Raw genomic sequence first — 23354 nt, 5'->3', positions numbered from 1 at the left:
TTTTAATAATAGCGAAAAACAAAAGGTCAAAGCAAATAACTTTCTTGATTGCAATTCTTAAAAAATAGTTTTTGAGAATATTTTTTAAACATGGTTTCTAATTACTTTAAATATAAAATTCTATTTATAATTTTAAATATAAAAATTAATTATTCTCAAATTTATTCTTTATAAATGCATTTTACATTAATATACAACACAAAAAAATTAAAATATTTTTCCTTTTTTAAAGTTATTTTAGAAAATATCTTATTTTCAAAACAAATTATGGAAAACTGTTTTCAATGATTCAATAAAAGGAAACATATTTCCCATTCTACAACTAGAAAATTGCTTTTCCATTTGACGTCAAATCCTCTTTTCTTGGGAAGAAAAAAATGAAAGAGAACAAAATTGATTTCGTATCAAACCAATGGAAGCTTCATTCTCAAGAAGACTAAACAAAGCAACAAGCATGGGCCCAACTAAGAATTTAAACCCCAGCCCCCAACCCCACTCCACAACATCAAAAACAAAAAGGTTTATGAGACATCATACGACAACTATTAGGAAATACTTTTCCAATTTAAAAATAATATTTTAAAAATTTATTCTACAAAGTATTATTAAAAACAATTGAAAATTTTAAGAATATTTTTTGAAAATTTTATGTTATATATAGGTGTATAGTGCTTATTTGAGTTTTCAAACAAAATTTTATCCTTAAATATTATTATTTGAAAACCGTTTTCAACAAATACTGTGTAAGTAAAAAATAAAATGAAAATAAAACTAAAGTGGTGTTTATTTTTTTAATGTAATGCTAAAGGTAATTTGTTTTCGGATTTTGAATGATTTGTGTTTATTTTATTTTTTAACTTATGATATTTTTTTAAGTTTTTTTTAATAAAAAAATTAAAATATTTGACTTTTTGATGAATATTAAAAATAACTTTTTGAAATAATTAAAACACAATTTTAAGGTAAAAATAAATTTTTATACAAATTATGTTCTTAACCCATCAAGATAATAAATTTTTATTTAATGATTTTTTTTATAATACCAATAAAACCTTTTGAAAATGATCACTTTTATTCCCCTTCAAATTATAACTTAAATAATAATAATAATAATAATAAAAAGGTATCACAACAAACCTTAATGTTGAGGTTGAACTTTTTCATTTGAAGTTGAATTAGAATAGGTTTGATTTTTTAAATGTTTTATTAAAATTTTCAAGTAAAAGCTAAAAACTCTATTTTAAAAGTATTATTAAAAATTTTAGATAGCGTTAAAAGTTCACTTTTTATTTAGACAAAAATAACATAAAATATATATTTAAAAAGACAAGAAAAGGCATTAAATCATTATGATTTGATTAAAAAAATTTATAAACTCGTCTTAATGGCAAGTATTCGAAAAAATTCATTCCATCATTATCTCTAATTCTATTTGTTTTATTTTTGTTTAATGATTTATGCTGTATTGTTGTTGTTGATGAAGGTAGATTTTTCTCAAATTATATATTAAAATTTAATATTTTTAATATTACCTAATAAACCCTATTTTTTTCTTAATATATTTTATATTAATTAATAAACCTTTTGTTCTTTTATTACGTTGGCGTCATTTATGAAGCATATTAATAAATGGGCTTCACAACGAAGGAAAAATCCAATTAATGACATCCTTTAACCTTACAACACGTGTAACACTCTTATTCAACGGCATGCAAAGCTCATAAACTCCTAGTCACTCCAGTCAACCAACCCCATCATCCAGATAAAAAGAGCGACAAACTCGAGTGACGTGGCGACTACCTTATGTAATGACATCACATCTGGAAAAATCAACGGCCAGGATGAGACGAAGCGGACGGACAACTTAAAGCGACGACGAAAAGCATAAAAACACAGTGAAGAGAGAGTCGTCAGAGTAGACTCGAAGACCGCCGACTTGTTTATTTATTTATTATTATTTTTCATTTTTCAATTTTTTGTGTCTCTTCTCCATATGCTTTCCCTCACTTTCTTGCGTTTTCCTTTGGTTTCTCTCTAGGGTTTGAGGTGAGTGGCGGGGTGCGGTAGGGTTTGTGGCTTCGGTTGGAGAGAGTTTTTTGGGTGTAGTGATTGTTTGGTGTGGTTTTTGGTGTGCAGATCTGAAAAATGCAGAGGCCGACGACGCGGTTGATGGAGAGGTCGAATACGATGAATAGAGGGAAGCGGACTTTGGAGGGGGAGGAGGAGGAGCAGCCGGAGCGGAAGCGGCCGGCTCTCGCAAGGTGGGTTCTTGTGTTTGTTTTGTGCCTTTAGCTCGGCGATATTTGGTGACTGTTGACCTTTGGTGCTAGATGGCTGAATTGATGGATTTTTGGTGGTTGAAGCTCTGGTTCAGTGGTTTGTTGCATGTTGTGCTTGGATAGGCCATTTTTTGGAGCGATTTTTGCGTTCTGTTGTTTGAGTTTGGAGTCGGAGTTGATTTTTGGTCGTAGATGGTTGAATTGCTAGTTTTAATTTTTAATATTATTATTAATTTAAATTTTTTTTATCAATTATTGCAACCTGTTGTTGGATTTTAGGGTGGGAGTTGATAGGTAGCTTCTGTTTGTTTTGTGGTTTTGGTTGACCGTTTGGTATTTGAGGTGATCTTTGGTGCAGGATGATCGATTTTCTTGGTTTTGCGGTTGAAGCTTTGATTGAATGGTTTGTTGTAGCGGGTATCGTGGGTTTTTTCTTTTCGGAGTAGGAGTAGGAGTTGATTTAATTAGGAAGTTCTGAAGAGGGTGTTCCGGTGAATCATGTCTGGCTGCTTCCGGGAGTTGAACTTGGGTAAAGGGGTTGATAGTCATGGCCGTGTGCAAAAACTGTATTTTCTTATCCTTTTGGAGGGAAATACTGGTATTTTTGCTCCCCAAAACTCCCCCAAAAGCTTAATTCACTTATTCCCTTGTGATGGGCCACACAGATCCATAGATTGGTTGCATAATAGGTTAGTTATTTTCTATTGAATTTGAATTTCAGATCTGGAATCCACATATATGATTCCAAAATAAAAAGCAAGACTTTAGAATTCCAACAATTTCAAATGCTAAATGAAATCTAATTCCACATCAAATGCAGCCTTAGGGTATTTTGTAGTCCTGTGGTTCCCTCACTTTTCTGTGCTGCTGACTATTATGTGGCTTCTTCTGGTGCTTAATTTGAGAAAAGACAGTTAATGCTTTGTTATGGGAGGGTTTGATATCTGCATGAGATGCTGTAGACCTCAGATGAACCTGACTTAGGATTTTGGCTATCACACATTTGATTCTGCAATTTTAATGGACCAACTAAACATATTTTGATTTTGGTAATCTCAATTGAATTAAAAGTGCCTACCATGAGGGCAACACACAAAAGTATATAAGGCGCCAAAGGCAAAAAATGCGGAGAGAAACACAAGGGTAGCCTCGTTGGAAACTGTGAACCTCAGATGAACCCAAATTAGGATTTTGGCCATCAAACATTTGATTCTGCAATTTTAAGGGGCTAACTAAGCAATAGAGTATTTCAATCTAGGTTACAAATAAACCCCAAGAAATGTGATAGCCTCATTGAAATTTCTCTTAATTCCTAATTATGGTTGGAGTGCAATGGAACTGTATTAATTCATAGTATGGGTTAGAGCCCAATAGAAGCTCCAAACTTGGTTTCCCTAATTAATTATTTCTATCTCCGAGTCAGGAGATGAAGAGCATCTGGAAATCAAAGCAATTGGGGGTGTTGTTTTCAAAAGTGATTCCATAGTGGACTCTTTTAGGAGTTAATCAGAATGTTAAGTCCCTAACCAAAATCCTGGTATTGGATTTTTCTAATATTCTATGAAGGCCTATGTTAACCAATTTAACCCAAAAGTTTAAGTTGTTAACTTGACAAAATTAAATAAGATGTGCAGCTCACATGGGAGTTCTTGCCAAAATTTTCATGTGTGATTAATTTTGTCAATTGATTTTTTTTGTTTTTGTTTTTAGTTTTTTTTGTTTTGCAATGAGGTGTTGCTTAGTTGTGATGTCAGGTGTGTGCATTTCTCTTGTTAATGGTTTTAAAATATGTTTACCAAAATGCTTGCTTGCTGTTGGAAGGGGAAAAGTCTTGTTCTTTAAACCTATGGTTTTTCTTGATATTTAAATTTAAATTTTTTTGTTTTGCAATGAAGTGTTGCTTAGTTGTGATGTCAGTTGTGTTCATGTCTCTTGTTAATGGTTTTAAAATATGTTTGCCAAAATGCTTGCTTGCTGTTGGAAGGGAAAAATCTTGTTCTCTAAACCTATGGTTTTTCTTGATATTTACTTTCTCTTTTTGCCCTTGCCTGTTTCTATTAAACCTCTATGAACGTCTCAATTTAACACTTATTTTTATGTCAGTTCTAATATAGTAAAGAATATATATATCATGCAGTGTAATAGTGGAAGCTCTCAAGGTGGATAGTCTGCAGAAACTTTGCTCATCCTTGGAACCTATTCTTCGTAGAGTTGTAAGATAGACTTTATGTACTCTACCACTCTGTTAAATATTTTTTTCCTCTCATATTGAGATGACTGACTGCCATTTAATGTCAAATATTTGATGAACATACTCTCCTCAACTTAGAATGGAGTGCATGCTTCAACCATTCAATCTGGATCCTTAATACATTAATACTAACTTTCAAAAGTAGAAGAAAATAACTTTGACACCTTGGTGTTCCTCTTCATGAAAATTAGTATGAGTGATCTTTGATTATCATTTTTAGTCTTCAATCATAGTGGTTTCATATATGTTATGATGGGAATTTGTTGTACTAATAACCAGGTTTCAATTTTTCGAAAGATAATCAATCAAAATTAAGCAACTTATTCTTTATTTGCAAGGGTGAAACTTTAATTGGCATACTTGAATCATAGATTGGTTGCATGCTAGAACTTCGTAAATTTTTTTATTGCCCCTCCACCCCATAAGAGTTTTTGTTAAGTGATCAGTAGCAGCACTTGACTCAGCTAAACTGCTTTCTTGTCTTAAAAACCTTAAAGTTACTTTGACTATATTTGCATCATCTTTTTTACTGTTACCGTGACTTCTTTTTTTTGCTTTATTTCTGTTAAGACATATTTCTTTCTATGTGAAAATGCATTAAAAGCAATTTTTCTCATCTAACAGAAAAATTCTGCACACAGAAGCCAGCAGCCATTTTTTGGCTTGTCTAGTTATTTCCATATTATTGTGCCTTTTTTTTTTTTTTACCTTAGTGGTTCATACTGCAACTAATGCTAAACAGGTCAGTGAAGAAGTGGAGCGTGCTTTGGCAAAATTAGGCCCTGCCAGGCTCAATGGGAGGTAAGAAAATTCCATTTTAGTGTCTTTTTACTACTGTTTGTTACTTCCTTCTATGTAGATTGATTTGGAAGGCCAAAAACTCAAGTTATTGCTTAGTCAGTAGCTCACAAAGGTTAATACCTATGAGATGGGTTGGAAGGCCTTTTAAAGCTCTCTGCCGTGATTGGTATGTCATTTACGTGGTTTGTTTTGGGTTATATGTCTTGTGTCTGCTTGGTGTGAATACCATCAACCACTTATTTGTTTACTCCTTTATTCAGACAGTTTTCACGGTATTCAGTTGCCCAGAGTTTGGTAGAACTACAAGAGGGAGGGCTTTATTGTCATGCATAATTCTAGTGAATGTTTGGTAGTATGGATGAAGAAATTTAGAATTTTTCAAGGCAAGGTTGCAGATTTTAAATGAACTTTTGGGGAAGATTATATACCTTAACTCTTTTTAGGTCGGGGCCTGCAAAGAATTCAAGGAAACATCTTTGGAATAAATCGTTGAATGATTGTATTTGGTTTAGCAACAAATTGTTTGGAAGAGTGACTCTCCCTCCCAATCCTATTTCAGGATTTCTACTTAGATTGACACACATCTCCCTACTCTCCTGATGGTCTGTCGACTCTTCTATGCCAAATCACTATGACTCTTTCTGTAGTTTTGCTGTGATGTTCATTGCATCAGGGATCCCAAAGGAAGAAAGAAAGCAGGCGAGGACATTGGGTAAGCAAGACTGGGTTAATTAATCCAGAATGGATTGAAAATAACTTATTCCAACAATCCATCCCTAGAAGCTTCCAGTATGGTTGGGTCACAAAAGCTCACTGCTCCTTTCATTGCCTAGTTCTGAATGTCACGAAGTGTTACAGCTACCCAATTTATGATCTCTTGATTCTAGCAAGCATGACGCATATTGTGATGATGTTTGAAGGGTTCTTTTCCTTCTTTATTCACCTTTGCTGCTTCTAAGGAGGCATGAGTGGATGATGTTTGGGGGGTAGAAGGAGGGATGGTCACTTGGAACTCTTGCTTCTCAAGAAACTTTCATGATTGGGAAATGGATGCTGTGCAGAATTTTATTCTAAAACTTAATAAGTTTGGTAGAATTAGAGGTGAAGAGGATAAAATGGTTTGGAAAGCTAGCAAGAGTGGGTTGTTCTCTGTGAGGTCTTTCTACAATGCATTGGAAGCGGAGGGTGAAGTGACTTTTCCCTCAAAGATAATATGGGGTTCCTGGGCTCCTACCAAAGTGAGTTGTTTTACTTGGGAAGTGACTTGGGGTTGGATCCCAACTATGTACCAACTTAAGAGGAGAGGTTAGGTTTTGACAGGTTTTTATTGTATGTGCAAAGATGTAGATTAATCGATAGATCAATCTTCTTATCATTTGTGGGATAGCTAGAGAGTTATGACACTTTCGCTTCTCCTTCTTTGGCATCTTATGGGTTCTCCCTTTTTCTGTTAAGGATTTGTTAAAGGGATGACATAGTGGTTTTCTAGGCAGGAAAAGAAGGAAGTTTTGGAGAACAACTCCTCTTTGCCTTTTATGGACAATTTGGAAAGTGCGAAATCAAAGAACCTTTGAAGGGGAGGAACGCGCTATCCAAGCTCTTAAGGATTCCCTCATAACTAATCTATATATGTGGTCTTGAGGGTTCCTCCTAGGAGGTAGTAGGGACCTCCAGGTTCTTTGTTAGATTTTATAAAATGGTTGTGCTTATTTTCTTAAGGTAGGGTTGGAGCTATTTTAGTTGTTTTTTTGTTTCTCACTTGTATACTTTTGGTATACTATGTTTTCTACTTTAGTTTGACTTCCTTTATACATACATATATATATAAATCCCCTAAAACCCCATCCCCCACCTTGCGACTTCACAATCTTAGAAGCATCTCATGATTGGCCAACTTGTTCTTTGAGCAAAATAAGATGTGGCATTGGTGAATTGAAGATGAGTGACCATATCATTCCTCACTTGCAAACTGAGTAGGATACCTTCCTATGCTTGATGAACCAAATTGCTAATCTTGATGCCAAAAAAGATACCTAGCTTCCCTAGATATACACTATGCAACTAGCCTCAACTCCTCATTTGACTCCACTACCTAGAGCAAAGCCTTTATTATTTGCAATATAGTTTAGAATGTCTCCATTGAGCTTGTCTATTTATTTTATGCCCTTGTTTAGCATCCAAAGGAAAGTTAGATTGAGGATAGAGAAGATTCAAGGTGATTTCCTATGGGGAGGTAGGGCTCTAGAGAAAGAAATAACACCCAATGAAGTGGTTGATTGTGTGCGTGGTCAAGAGGAAAGGGGGTTTGGTTGTTAAATGCCTCTCGTTGCTTAACGAAGTCCTTTTATGCAAATTTTTTTTGATAGATAAAGAGAATAATATTAAACAGAAAGAGGAAACACCAAACTAGTGCCCTCAAGGTATACAGGGAGTATACAAAAGCAATCCATAGACTTGAAACCAAGAGAGGAAGTCCTTCTGTGCAAATAGAGTTAGCGATGTGCATCTGAAAGGGAATTGCTCTAGAAGCAAATTATAGGTGGTAGTTATGTGGAGGAAAAAGAGGGGAGGCACTTTTGTCAAGCAAGTGATGCGTATGGGGTCGGGTTATGGAAAGCTATAAGAAAGGATTGGGACCTCTTCAATGGTAGGGCCTCAATTTTTCTGGTTTTTTTTTTTTTTTTGTGGGTAAATGGGAGGATGGTGAAGTTTTGGAAAGACTAGTGTGGTGAGGAGCCTTTGTGTGTTTCCTTCCCCACATTGCATGCCTTAGTTTCTTCAAAAGAGGCATGTGTGGCAAACTTGTGAAGGAGGACGTTGGAACCCTTGCTTTGCCAAGAATTTGAATTATTAAGTGTTTGGACAATGTAGAACATTTTCTCTATAGACTGCAAGGGAAGTCGATGTATAGGGAAGAGGAGGATAGGGTGGTTTAGATGGATTCTAGTAATGGAGTTTAAAGCCCTTTATTCTATCTTGGAGCCAGGTTGTAGCATTCCTTTCCATTGGGGATAATTTGGAAGCCATAGGTTTTATCTGAAGTGAGCTTTTTTGCTTGGGAGGCTAAGGTAAAGTGTTGACTTTAGATCAACTCCAAAGAAGGGGATGATCATATGTTAGTTGTTGTTTCTTTTGTAATGTTGTGGAAGAATCTATTGATCACTTCCTTCTTCACTGTGTCAAGACTAAAGTTTTATGACAATTGTTGTTGTCTTTTTTTGGTGTATCTTAGGCCTTTCTTCCATGTTTAGAGAGATTCTTTTAGGTTGGCATGACTTCTTTATTGGAAAAAGAAGAAAGAAGGCATGGAGATCCGCTTCCTTAATGTAATTTTTGGATAATGTGGAAAGAAAGGAATTGAACATCGTTTAAAAATGAGAAGTTTCATTAAAGTTTCAAAAGTACTTCTCTTACCTTTTATTGTGGATCAAGTTGTACATGGATGAAGGCTCTATGCCTTTAATTCTTTTATAAATTAGTTAGGTCGTTGTTGAGGGAGGGGGTAGTTTTTTGTGTTCCCTCAATTTTTGGCTTGACCATTTGAAATTTGTTGTATACGTCCTGTATACTTTGGTGCCTTTAATATAATATTCTCACTTTATTTTTCTATCAAAAAGATGATCATATGCTTTCAAAAATCCATCATCTTCGAAATAAACCTCCTATTCCATAATTGATGCACTCTTCAACCACTGGATTAGCAAGCTAACAACTCATAAAATGTTCCAACTTTTATAAAGGGTTCCATGCAAGGAAGAAATAGTATCATGAAGCATAGTCTCTTGGATATGACCCTATAGTAATCTTGTACAAGCTAGTAGTGATGCTAATGGGGCTAAATTTTTTTCTCACATTAGAGTTCTTGTTTTTGAGGACATAATGTAATGTAGGACAACCCTTAGGTGATTGGCCATAACCAAGAAGGGTGGGCTAGAAGACTGTTACAACTTCCCAATAATAGACAATAGGATTAAAAGAAATAGGAACTTTCAGAAAATGGTAATTTAATTTCACATTTTCTAAATCGTACAAGGACTCACATAACTAAGAATCATTAAATTTGACTCCTAATGAGCTAGATCTACAAGTACTATTTAATTTCTTTGTTTCTTTTTATTCTTCATGAGTAGTTTGAAGGGTGCATCCTTGTCATAAAGCAATGAGATGGAATTTACTCATCCTTTAAGCACATCATTGGAGTGAAATTTTGCGAACATCCTCCTAGTATCACAGTTGATCAGAGGAGCTGGAAAGACAAACTTGTTTGGAAGTGAGGAAAGAAAGGGCTCCTCTAGGTTAAAATTTTTTATGTTTCCTTGTCTGCTGAAGGGATATGTCAGTTCCCTGTAGAGGAATCACGGAGGTCAAGTGCTCCACCAAGGGCATATTTCTTTGCTTGGAAGCAACTTGGGCAAAGATTCTAACCATATACTGGCTCATGAAAGAGGGGTTGACCCTTGCAAGTAGGTGTATTTTATATAGGAATAGCGAAGAGGAAGCAAATCATATTTTTATCCATTTTGTACAAGCTCAGCTGGTTTGGGATCTCTTACTTTCTCTACTTGGGTGCTCTCAAGGGCAGTTAAGGAGTTTGATTGGTTGGTTTTTGTGGGTTATGGATAAATGGCAGAGAATGGTGTGGAGGATGACTCTCCTTTGTTTGTTTTGGTGCCTGTGAAGGGAGTAGAATGACAGAGGTTTTACGTAGGAAGACCGCACTAGAAGTGGGAAGAGCTCTTAATCAAACTTCTATTAGATTGGTCTAGAATTCCTTTTGGGCTCCAGAGTAGTTCTTTGGTGGATTTCATTGATGGGTTAAATCTAGGCTAGGGTGCTGTTTTTGTTTATTTCTTCCTTTTCTTTCTTTGTAGTGCTTTATGTATACTTCTTGTGTATTTAGATGGCGACCCCTGCTTTGTTAGTCGCTTGTTAATTTATTTGTTATTGCCTATAAAGAAAGGTCACCCTTGATCTCATTCCAAATTCTTGAGGGCTATGGCAAAAATGTCCAACAGTCTCAGTATCGTATTCCTGTCCTAGTCCTAACCATCTTGAGACCAATCTCTTTGACAACCTCATCCTCAAAGCACCTCTCCAGCCAAGATGAGTTAGTTCCAAAAGTTGGTTTCCACTCTCTGTCCACTCTAAAGACCTGGATACAGCAGTTTAGAGCCATAGATGTGACAATGCAACTCAAAAGTTTCCTCCAATATTGCCCCTTTATTTTCAGCCATCTCCTCTAATGCTTTTTCATTATTTGGGTATCATTTTCTTGCACCTACCATTTTGCAGTTCTGTGGAGTTGCTTGAACTTAGGGCTACTATTTGAGTAGGTCAAAGTTGAATCAAGACCCAAACTTTCTTTACATAGGGTTGGAAATTTTCAACCCAAATTTGTTTGCAAGTTGATTGAGCTATTAATTCTCTTAATGTCTTTTGCTATTTTTCTTAATATCTTTTGCATTGCTCACAATGTTTGTTACATTATCATAGCTTGAGAGCATGCCTTGCAAAGTTATGCATCTATCAACATAAGGGGATTGAATTGCAAGAGAATCATGATATCTTGAAGTGATTATAAATTTAAATATGATAGTAACAAGGGTTATTTGATTAAAAGGGATGAAATCATCCCCAATTTGCAAATCTAACCCTCCATTTTTTCACCCTAAAAAATATTCATTTTGAACAAAAATCCCTCACTTTTTTCTTGCTAAAATAACCTTTTCTTTTTAAACACACATAAATAATTTACATGTTGAAGGGCATTTATGTCAAACAGGAGTTACTTTTCAAGTTCAAAAATTGGAGAGGTTAAATTTACAAATTTGGGATCTTTTCATTCCTTCTAATTGATTAAATCTAGTAACAATTGAAATCAATCAGAAGTAATTTCTTATTATGTTTATAATTGCTAAAGATGTCAAATATTTGAGCAATTTATCTTAGCTTCAACTTTTTGTATGTAAACCATAATATTTTAGATGTACAAGCATAATCATGTTTCACCTAACATGCATGACATATTTATAACTTATGGTGTGTAAGGGTGGCTATGCTGCTGAAAGAGTCAATTGAGCCCATTGGTTCTTTATCTGCTGGGAAAATATTGCAATTAAATAATCTTCTTCTGGCCTAAAATGTTTCCTTTTTCCCTGATTTACCTTCTTCCCTATTTGATCATATCTCACTGCTATGGTAAATGACTTGTTTCATATCTGGCTTGGTGGTTTTTTATTTCTAACAATTGCCATTTCAGGTCTTCCCCTAAACGAATTGAAGGACCTGATGGAAGGAACTTGCAGTTGCAGTTTAGGTCCAGGCTGTCTCTTCCCCTTTTTACAGGAGGAAAAGTAGAGGGGGAGCAGGGTGCTGCAATCCATATTGTCCTGGTGGATGCCAACAGCGGCAGTGTTGTAACTTCTGGACCTGAATCCTCTGTAAAACTGGATGTTGTTGTCCTTGAAGGTGATTTCAATAATGAAGATGAAGAGGGCTGGACTCAGGAAGAATTTGACAGTCATGTGGTTAAAGAGCGTGAAGGAAAGAGACCACTTTTAACTGGGGACTTGCAAGTAACACTCAAAGAAGGTGTTGGAACACTAGGAGACCTCACATTTACAGATAATTCTAGTTGGATACGGAGCAGGAAGTTTAGGCTTGGGCTGAAGGTTGCCTTGGGATTTTGTGAAGGCATACACATACGTGAAGCCAAAACAGAAGCTTTCACTGTTAAAGATCACAGGGGGGAATGTAGGTTCAGGCTCATCCTTGTCTTTTATTTATTGAATTATTTTATTGTTCTTTTTCTTATCTGTGATGACATGTTATTGAATCTGCTGTTTTTCCCTGGGTAGTGTATAAGAAACACTATCCACCTGCATTAACTGATGATGTGTGGAGATTGGAGAAGATTGGCAAGGATGGTTCATTCCACAAGAGGCTAAATAATTCCCACATTTACACAGTGGAAGATTTCCTCCGGCTTGTGGTTAGAGACTCCCAAAAATTGCGGAGTGTAAGTGCAATATTTAGTTGCTGAATTAGAAATACAATGATCTAATCTTGTTTCCTGATATATTTTTCTGGTTGCTGTAGATCCTGGGAAGTGGCATGTCAAATAAGATGTGGGAGGCTCTTATAGAGCATGCAAAGACTTGCACCATGAGTGGAAAGTTCTATGTTTATTATTCTGATGATACAAGAAATGTTGGTGTTATTTTTAACAACATCTATGAGCTGAGTGGTCTTATTGCTGGGGAGCAGTATTTCTCTGCTGATTCTCTTTCTGAGAGCCAAAAGGTTGGTATCGTATATGCTTTTATTTTGTTTTTTAAATGATATTCTGCTGTTATATTGTGTTTAAGTGGTTCCCTTTAAGATCTAGTCTGCATGATGACGTTTCAATCCAGAATACTATTCCTTTGCTGAATCCATAATACTATTCTTTGCTAATTTTCATTCTTATCACTATTCCCCTGGTCCAGATCATACATTTTAATTGCTAAGAACAAAATGTCCCTCTCCACCATTCTTATCTCAACCTTGTTATCTTATTACAGATTGCAATACTCATTATACTCAGTATTCATCTGTCTTCTGCTCTATTCTGTGTGCTACCTGGAAATCATGAAGTCTGTTCCCTCAAACAACCCTCTTTCTTGCCTCTCTCTCTCTCTCTCTCTCTCTCTATTTTGTGGATTGTATATTCTGTTCACTCAAATTATTCCTGTTTCCCAAATGCACCAGGCCATATTATGATGGACAATTCCTTGCATCATTCTCCCACTGATGCATCTACCATTCCAACTCATAAGTATCTCCTCCTGGTATCTAGGGCACCCAAGCAATTTAAAATAACACAAAGACCTTGAATCATAATTGGTTGCTCCTTAATAAGTTAGCCATGTCTTAACCTCCCACCTTAAGATGATCCAAGGTCAAATGCTTTTACTTGCAGGTCTATGTCGATAACTTGGTTAAGAAAGCATACGAAAACTGGAATCAAGTTGAAGAGTATGATGGCAAGTCTTTGAGCTTCAAGCAAATTATCAGGTCAAGTACATCGCGAAATGAACATATGATAGGCTCCATGGATTATCCTACTGCTTTAGAGCCTCTGCTACCTCTTCCACGTCCGCCAGTTGCAGGTCCTTCTGAGCAGTCCTTGATGGATCCAGGCATATCAGTTGGAGGTAAGCATTTCTGGCACAAAATATCCCTTTCAGTAGTTGTATATTTATTTTATCTTGCTGAATTGATAATAAATAGAGATTAGTGAAGTTTTGGACTTTTTGATTCCTCTAGGGTGGCTGATTTTGCTATTTTGTCTTGTTCACCTTTGAAGGATAACTTCTTGTTCTTTTAATTCAAGATGCAATGAATTGTCGTTTTGTAAAACTGTTAATGATGTTAGCTATGTGATTGAGCATCTGAGTTTCTAAATCACATGGCTGGTTGTGGAAGCAAAATCACTTGTGCAGTTTAGTCTACCTATCAACAGGGAGATAGGTCTGCAAGGTTGTTTCTATTAAATGCTGTCTTGACCACAAGCTTCTTACCTACTTTTAATGTCTGTTCAAAATGCTATTTATGAAGCCAGGGTGTGGAGTGTCATATGCTTAATTTTTACCTATGTGTGACTGTTAACATTTTTATGATGGCGTGGAAAAGTACTTAATGGAAACTGGAGTAATGGGGAAAAAAATAAATAAAGAAAGAAGAGACAAGAGAAGAAAAAGAAAAGAAAAGAAAAGAAAAGAAAAAGAAAAGCAAAGCTAGGCCACGTTATTGAATATTCTTGGCTACACACACATGTGCATGTTCCATGGAAGTGGTCTATGCTTAGTTATTTCAACCCGAGCTTTTACTAACCACCCATATGCTTTTTCTTCTCCATCTTTTTCCTTTTTCAGGTTCAGGGTACAATGATGGTCTTGCAACCAGATACACGGCTCAGCCCCAGCTTGTAAATTCCAGTTCCCGTGCCCAGTTTGATGGCCCTTCATTCCCTTCACATGACCAGCTGGTCAACAATTCTCACCAAATCCAAAGCACTAGGAACGATAGCAGTGTTGGTTTGGCCCTTGGTCCACCACAGTCATCTACAATGGGGTTCCAGGCTCTCAACTCATCTATTCAGCACTCCAATCTTAACCCTTTTAGTGACTTGTTGAATAACCGAGACAAGGGAGTTGATGACTATTTCACGGAGGAAGAGATTCGGCTTAGAAGTCATGAGATGCTTGAGAGCGATGATATGCAGCAATTGCTCCGAGTCTTCAGCATGGGAGGCCATATTATTCCCGATGATGGGTATGGTTTCCCACCATACATGGCATCGCCTTCAAACTGTCTCTATGAGGAGGAGGATCGAAGCCGTCCTGGAAAAGCTGTTGTCGGTTGGCTGAAGATCAAGGCAGCAATGAGGTGGGGCTTCTTTATCAGGAAGAAAGCAGCAGAGAAGCGGGCACAGCTTGTTGAGTTAGAAGATGATTAGAAATTTTTGTGAGGATGCTCGTGGACTTCTCCTGTGAAGCCTTTCTTCCCACGTTATTTCTATTATATCAATTATTGGGACTCTTCAACAGTGCTGACAACAACTCAAGGTTGGTTTCAGAAGTCTTGAGTTGTTTCTAAGATTCGTGTCAGGTATCTAGGAATCTCTTCTTGTACAGCTGCCTGTACAGTAAGTTGTTGTGTTCAACACCCTAATTATTACTTCCCTCTGGTTTCACTCATCACATTGCCTCTGGTTTGTGAATGATATGATATATGCATTTGAGATTTCTGAAGGGTAGTTGTGCTGTTCAATTAACAACCCTTTCCATGTTGGAGACAACATCTAGGGAACTTGTGAATTCTAGGTGATGTCAACTTAAGTCTGGTTTTGAAATTCTGTATGGTATAAGAATGATGGGTAGTTTTTCTTAATCTTATCATGCTAGCCTATTTTTCCGTGCATTGAACAGTCTGGGATTTTACATTAATCAGTTGTATGAAGTTTGCATTCAAGTCGGATTATTCTTGAAACCATTCATGAAACTGCTAAGCCAGTGTGCATAGTTATAGAATGATGTTACATCTTTCTAAATTTCTTAGCATGTACTCTTTTTATCATCTGTTTGGAAGTCTTTCCAATTTCATTGCATAGGCCTCGAGGCTGACCGGAAACCTTTATAGAATACTAGAAACAGAAACAGATGCCAACGTCACGGTATTTGGATTCATTTTCTTTTTCTTGGTTGCTAACAAAGCATGGTGTGTAGGTGGTGATGTAAGTCATCCGATTGTTTTCTCGTAAATAGAAGAGAGAGGTGAGCAGGCACAGGGAGAGAGAAAAAACAAAAATAAATAGAGGTGAGGCATGACTCACGAGAGCCGTGTTGAAACTTGAAATCACATCTTCTCAGGAGTCCGCACCCGTTTGTTGTTTACCTCGTTAATTTCTCCCTAGGGGTGGATCGGTGAGGACACCTCCGCTGTATCTTATAAATAGAGAGAGAGATGCGGATACAGATCTGGGGTTGTGGGTTCTTTTCCTTTTTCTAATTGCAGAAGAACTAGAAGAGATAGAAGTGGAAGGGGAAGCCCCCAAGCCCCCCATGGAGCTCCCACCAAAAACTCCAAATCCAAACCCCATGAGGTATTCTAAAATACCCCTCCTCTCTCTCCTAGCTTGTGTGTTGCCAGAGTTGTAGAAAAAGCTTTCAATGCAGTTCCTGTGGAGATTGTGTGTGAGATGCTATGAAGCAGGTGTACGTCTGCAGCTCTTTTTCGGTTTTATTATTATGGAAAATTTTCTTGGTACCCTGTACTTTTTTGTTTGATTGAATAATAATGGTTGAAGATGGTAGGGTGTTCTTTTTGGTGGGTGGGTGGGTGGGTGTTGTTGAAATGGAGAAAAACTGTGGTGACCTTGTTGAGCGGAAGAGGGATTATTTATGTTGCGAAAACAACGGTGGGTATTTGAGCACTGACACGCCCAATGATTTTATATTACAACCTGTCATATGATAAACATGATGCCCTTTTTCAAATTTTATCCTTAGGAATATGTTTCAATGACATTTCTCTCATAATGATTTATAATTATTTTTTTATTTTTTTACTTAATACCCTTAATTGAGTTTGCAAAATAAAACAATTTTTTTTTACTTAATACCCTTAATACACTATTACTCTTATTATTAATTAGGTATCGTTAGAAATTCAAATAAAGAAAAACTTAAATTTATTTAAAAAACTTTATCCAATTACCATCGGTTAATGCACAATTTTCTATTTAAAAAAAAATTAAGAAACAAAAATATAATTCAAACCTTATCATTTTCAACCTCAAAGAGCCTTGTTTTCTAACAAAATGAATGTTCATGTAGACGCTTTACTACTTTAAGATGAGAGAAATAATAAGAAAAGAAAGGTAGTACAAGAATAGGGAGGAGAAAGCTACATATTTATTAATTAAAAAAACTAATTTAAGACAAAAATATAAAAATCAGAACTAAAGTGCAGTTATTTATGATAAGAATTAAAAAAAAAGGCAGTTATTAACAAACATAATTGGTACTCATTAATGACCACTAAGAGAAAGTGCACAAGTTCAGCGAAAATAACTGGAAAAAAAAAAAATTAATTTGTCATGGCATTTGAAGAAAGACAATTGGCCGTAGATGCAGCAAATAGTGCTTCTACTATGATTCAGTTCTTAAACACTAGCAATGTCTGCAAATGCTGAGACAAAACTCATTCCAGTTCTATGAGAAATCCAAATGAGTAAGATGAGCACAGAAAGCGAATAGCATTTTCATTTCGGTTAGCTTGATTTCTGTTAAATGCCAAGAAAAAAAAAAAAAAAAAAATTTTTTTTTTTTATATTGAAGCTCAAGCGGTAAAGGGTTGAGGTGGGTTTGTCATCTGTGGGAGGTTCTGGATTTAATTCCTAGTAGGCACAAATGATGAAAAAGGGAAAAAAAAATGTTAACCTATAAAAAATATTATATGATTTTCTTCAAATTTCTGGGCTATCAAAAAGTCCCAACACCATTACTAGGCTACATGGAACTGGGATTTCCAGTTTTCTGGAAATCAAAACAGTATAAATGATATGCATAAAAACTGAAAGTTTCCATTTCTTCACTTCACCCACATTTTATTGGCAGCCAAACAGAAAATGATGTATAAGATTTCAAGACGATGGATTTTCTCTTTAAGAAAAATCAATGCATGGAGTACAAAAGAAACGAGAGTTTCGCACCTTCAATTTACTGATCCCATCTCCAGAATTTAAAGATCATCTTGGAAGATTGAATCAGAGCTCTGAATGAAGATGGTCAACGCCTTGTGTGAGGTAGGCTTATTCTAACCTCTGAAAATAGCAGCTCTCAGTCGCAGGATACCTCAGTGAGGGAAATGGGTGGTTGTCTTGCCATGAAATGAAAGAGGTAAAATGGGGGAGAGATGAAAAGACAGAGAAGGGGGCATATGGGGGAGGAGAGAAATGGGTGAGAGCAGACTGGGTGTACCCTAAACTGGTCTACTGCCCTTTTCTATTTGAAATGGTTTGAGATTGATTTCAAAGAAAGGAAAATGCTAAAGGTACCAAACAAGAAGACCAATGTACAGGGATACAAACAGATGGAACTAGGGTGCAAATGCAACCTAAAAATATGCACATGACACCACCAATAGGTACTGAAAAAGCTAGCTAGATCAAGTAAACTAATTGAAATGGAAGCTTTGGGAATGTACCTCTTTGAGACTGTATTTCAATCAAAACAAGCCTTCTTTTGGACATGGTCTTGAAAATCAAGAGAGCATGTCATTTAACCTCTAAAACTACAATTTTGAACCATCCAAGGTATGACATTTATGAAATTCAAAAGTGGCATGCAGCAGATGAGCTTATTCCTAATAATTGCTCAAAATACACTGATTTTGAGAAACAGCATCATCTTCGGCACCAGAGTTTAGCCCTAAATCCAAATACTATTGAAATGCAGGGGTTACACACAACTCAGAAGGCGGGCATCACAGTGAAAATGAAGAAAAAGAAAAGTAATCACCATCCACTCTCAGATCCCTAAAAAGAGAAGAAAAAGAAAGAAAAGAAGAGAGAGGAACTCAAAATATCCAAAATGCTACTCTATTATATGAAATTTCACGGATCAGAGATGCATAAACAACTATACTGCAACATGACCAAGGCTACTCAGATTGCCATGAAAAGAAAAAGGTAGACAAGCATAACATATGTGTTAGCAATCTCTTGGATGAATGGCATAGGACAGAAAGTAAAATTTTCTAAAAAATTTAACGAGAATCCCAGTCCTTCAATTTCTTGCTTCCTTTGGGTTTTGCTATCGGCACATTCATCCCTGCCATTTTTGCATTGTACTTTGCTCGAAGAGGATCATTATATGTCCACCTGCATTACAACCAACCATTAGCATCAAGGGTTTTAAGAGATCTTACATATCAACTCAAAACAAATTTCATGATGCCCATGCATGTTTATCAGATAACAAATTGTGGGATTTCTTGCATGCTAGATATGAATGCAAATGCCTAATTATTGGGCGAAGGGTACAGCAACTCTCTCTTTCAGCTAGGAAGTTTCTTTGAAAAAAATAGAGAGGACTTGAAATATGGATTTGAATCTAATTAATCCTACTTCTGACATGGATTCATGAGAATAAAATACTAGAATTTTGTTTCTCTATCATTTGGAAGTACAGGTCTGCACAGCTAAAGTGGAGTATCATGAAAGAAAAGAAAAAAAAAAGGAAGTAAATAAAACAGATGTTTCTGCAAATCCTATAAAATCAGCAAGGATTAAAAAGTGACATAAGAAACAAAAACTTATTTTAAATCCAGCTTACAAATCTTGAAGGGCCACATTATCCCATCTTATATTCTTGTCAGTTAATTTTCGGTTATTGAGGCATTTGTAATAATTGAATATCCACCTACTGTCATAAGAATCCATATTTATTCTGTTCTTACTTCGCACAAAAAAATGTCTCAGGGATCTAGAGTCTATTGTGGGGCAATTTTTTAAGGAGGATAATAGTAATAGTGATAATTTCAAATAAAAAACTTCCTGGTAGATGAATGTTATGGGGCCTCCACGCAATAACTCTAGACATGGGTAAGGTTCAAATGATATAACCTTTTGGTGCAATTTTTGGATTTAGACCCAACAAGTAATTAATCTTCATGTGTGGAAAATCGAAAAAACAGATGCCGACTTAACCAAAAGCTAAAGTTACATGTGGTTCAGTTCTGAGTTAGTACCTATGAGAGGTAAATATACTTAAATAGAGCAATTTCAGAAAAAAATTTGGAGCATATAATCCAAGGGAAAAAGTGAACTCACGGATTGTTCCAATCTGTTGTATCCTCGTTGACAAGATGGGTCCATTTTGTCCTTCCACTGCGACCAAAGTGCTTGACTTGCATGACCTTAGGCAATATGGTCTTGTTCATCTTATCTTCTCCAGTAGGAGCAGAAAAGTCCCGAGCATAAATACCATCAGATCCGGCAGTAGCAGCAACATCATCTACTTCAGACTGGAAGAAAGCTCCCTTGTGGTAATACTTCTGCATGAACCTCCACTTTTGCTTGGGTGCTGAGGCTGGTTTGGGATTCTTCCTCTCCCACTCTCTCCTTTCCTCTTCAGTCATGTTTCTCACCTTCTCGACCTCTTCCTTCTCCTTCAACATTGCCTCCCGGGCCTCCCTATCCCTCTTGATCCTTGCAATCTCTCTCACCTTCCAAGCTTCATACTCCTCCACCTCATTAACTTCATCATCAGTATCTACATCAGCAGCATTTGCCTCCACTTCCAAATTCTTTAAAATCTCTTCATCCTCCCTAATCTTCTCAACCACAATTTGCTTTGTCTCAACCTTTCGCTCCTCCAATCTCCTCTTAACTGATTCCTCAAGTGCACGCTCCTCTGCCTCAAGCCGCTCCCGGTCTGCCACCGTGTCTCTCTCCGACTTTGGCACAAAAACAGGTTTCACCATAGCAATACCAGTCAACTCCTCCTCTGAGTCTGTTTCATATTCAGACTCCTCTTCCTCCTCTTCTTCAGCCTCGTCTTCCTCTTCCTCCGGCAGTAATGCTGCCTCCTCCTGCTGCTGCCGCAGCAACCTCTCCCTAATCCTCCGCCTTCGCTCCTCCAATGCATCCTCATCCTCTTCTTCCAAATCCAAACCTTCCTGCCTCTTATTCTCCTCCTCAATAGTTGAAACAATCTCGGCCTGTCGGATCCGGCGGTGATCGGCCCTCACTTCATCCCGGTTGTCAATCCTACTCTCAGCCAAACGGCGTAACCTAGGATCATCCTTTTTAACAATCCCAACATCTTCTTCCCGACTGGGGAAGGCCTTTTCTAGTGCAATGGAAGCTCCACTGGTGGTGCCAATATGGGCATCTTCATCAACATCATCAGCCCACTCTGGGGCCTTTCCAGGCCAGTAACGCTTGACCTTGGTTTGTCCAATTTTGCCTCTGAGCTTATCCCTAATAGCAATTACAGTATCGCTCACACCCGCTGTAACAGACATTGTTGTTCTTCAATAATATCTGGAATAAAAACAAAAAGTGGTGAAACTCTAGGACAGTACAAGCTTGATAAGGTTAGGGTTTGTATTTGTAATTTTTTAACTGATAACCGCCATAAAGAAGACTAGGGTTTTAGAAGAAAGAAAGAAGAGGTAGGGCCTTGAGGAATTAGCTTCTATCTCTGCCCAAGTGTGATGAAATTGACAGAAACAGTTCATATTAGCCTTTTTTCTCTTGGGAGGTTAAAATAGACACAAGACATGGACTCACATTCTCAATATGCCAAGCTTGAACTCAGATACAAGCTTGATCGAGAAAACCCTCTCTTAGAAACAAATTTTGGCATATCTAGTTTGCAATAAAGTTTGATAGAAAAATATATCAAGCATATGAAGCATGAATTTCAAACAAGAAATACTAATGTTTAGAAACATAATAATTCTAAGTTTGGTTGCTTAGAAAATATAATATCTAAGACTTTGATTCTTAGATATTTAAGGAAACCAAAACCTTTATTCAACTTAGCCCCACACAACTTATTCAACTATTCATCTTTTAGAATCTAAAACAACATAAACCGTAAGGTTCAAGGTTTGCTATCTTCTGTCTTTTCCTAAATTTTCTCAAAACCAAACAGTGGATAAAATAACAGAAAACTGTCCATACATTAGAACAAGTTCAGAGAGTCCTCAAGAACTCCCACTAGTAATTGATACAAACAAGCATATGCATAGAGATAATTAGGGTTTTAAATCTATTATAATATGGAAGAAGAGGAATAAAACAATAACCCTTTCCCTGCATTCCCTCCACTTTCTCAGCAACCAAAACAACACATAGGGGAAATTTAAAATAAAAGCAAAATCATTTTCTCATCCTTCCATCCACTTTCCTAACAACCAATCAGAACTCCTCACTTTCTCATAAACTAAAACAACATAAACCATGAAAAAAAAGAATAAAAATAAAAACCCTCCATCTTCTCTTCCTTTCCTCCACTTTCCGCACAACCTAACAACGATTCACACTTTCTTTGCAACCCAAACACCAGAAAAAAAAGAAAAAAAAAGTCAGAAAAAAAGGTTTTCTCTTCATTTTTTTTTTTCGAGGGAAGAACAAAAATTCCCCAATCCCTAGCAACCCAAACACCGAAACACATGAAATTAAAGAGACGAAATTGTGTTCTCTTCCTTCCTCCATCTCAAGAAAGAACAAACCAATATTCACAACTTCCTCCGTAATACAAAAACCAAAAACCTGAAATTAAAAGGAGAAAAGAAAAATAATTTCCTAAAAAAGAAAAAAGAAAAAAAAATTCAATGCCTTTCTTCCACCAAAAATAAAAACATGAAATTTTAAAACCGAATTTATTTAATCTTCCTATACACGCAAAAAAAAAACAGAAAAACATAAATTAAAAAAAAAAATATAAAATGCTATTTGGTAATCTGATCACGATTTGCAGGCAAAGGTTGTATTTTTCAGCCTGGCTCAAAAATCATGGATTTAGGGTTTGTAAAATTTAAATCCAATGGCACAAAAGCAAAGAGACCCCTATAACAGATCCAGAAAACACGGGGAGGAAAAAAAAAAGCAATTTTTTTTTTTTTGTTTTCCTTGGGGGTTTTGCATGGATTTTCTCGGAAATCAAACGAGGATGAATTTTCCCGGAAATCAAATGGGGGATGGATTTTCTTGGGAATCAAACGGGGGTTGCAAGAAAAAAAAATTAATAACGTGATTAGATTAGTACCTGGGAAGATTGAGAGTGGCAGAGGAAAATAGAGCCTTTTTAGGGATTCTCTTGTCTGGAGGGCAACTTCAGAAAAGGGCTCCTTGATGCCCGAGTGAGAGAAGTGGGTGGTCCTTTTGAGTTTTAGATTTAGTATGATAAAAAAAAAAAGGGAAACAAATCATGACAACAATTTGCTCCATATAAATAATTATTATCTATCTTAATTTTTATTAAATCAAAACCGTGGCTTGGGTTCAATCCTGCTACTCTTTGATAATATATATTTAATTTAAATTTGTTAAGGTTCATCATTAAAAAAATATAATTCTAATTATTTGATTTTAAATTATATTTAATTGATTAATAAAAAAATGAAAATCAATATTATAACAAGTCTTTTTTATATTATTTATATGATAATTAAATATAAAAAAAGATATGTATGTGAAATGAGGCAGCCCCTTCTAGCACCCTGGAAAAAGGAGGGTGCATTGGGTAAGCAAGCTTCCTATATCAAAACGTGCAACTTGGGTTCATGTATAATATTTTCCCATTTATCTGCTGCAAATGATTCTTTGTGGTTTTTCATTGTTTGAGACTTTGATCAGTAGCTGCCAGTGAAGTTTGATTTTGTCTTCTCTTCTTAATTTAAGTCCATTAATTTTGTAGGTGGATCATGAGAGACAAAAGAGTGTTCTTTACAATACTCGGTCAAAA

At 36.1% G+C, this 23354-nt stretch overlaps 2 protein-coding genes across 3 annotated transcripts; one reads left to right on the top strand and one right to left on the bottom strand.

The window, feature by feature from the left end:
* Positions 1-1899: 1899 nt before the first annotated feature.
* Positions 1900-16181, top strand: LOC100264980 (calmodulin-binding protein 60 B). Of its 2 annotated transcripts, XM_019223085.2 has the most exons (10): positions 1900-2046; positions 2137-2261; positions 4417-4492; positions 5273-5331; positions 5390-5497; positions 11591-12084; positions 12189-12349; positions 12430-12633; positions 13292-13526; positions 14247-16181. In XM_019223085.2, the coding sequence occupies exons 2-10, from the start codon at positions 2146-2148 to the stop codon at positions 14828-14830; spliced, it is 2037 nt and encodes a 678-aa protein (XP_019078630.1). In that variant the 5' UTR covers positions 1900-2046; positions 2137-2145; the 3' UTR covers positions 14831-16181. The 2 variants fall into 2 exon arrangements, with proteins under 2 accessions (XP_019078630.1, XP_002270522.1); XM_002270486.5 differs by lacking the exon at positions 5390-5497.
* A 2278-nt stretch (positions 16182-18459) lies between these two features.
* Positions 18460-23002, bottom strand: LOC100258185 (uncharacterized). The gene is made up of 3 exons (XM_002275363.5): positions 22656-23002; positions 19709-20923; positions 18460-18757 (listed from the first exon to the last, which is right to left on the bottom strand). Exons 2-3 carry the CDS (start codon positions 20902-20904, stop codon positions 18643-18645), a joined length of 1311 nt encoding a protein of 436 aa, XP_002275399.1. The 5' UTR covers positions 20905-20923; positions 22656-23002; the 3' UTR covers positions 18460-18642.
* Positions 23003-23354: the final 352 nt, after the last annotated feature.

This window comes from Vitis vinifera, chromosome 11 (assembly GCF_030704535.1).
Source record: "Vitis vinifera cultivar Pinot Noir 40024 chromosome 11, ASM3070453v1".
Classification (NCBI taxonomy): domain Eukaryota; kingdom Viridiplantae; phylum Streptophyta; class Magnoliopsida; order Vitales; family Vitaceae; genus Vitis; species Vitis vinifera.
This window is presented reverse-complemented; position numbering and strand designations above follow the sequence as displayed.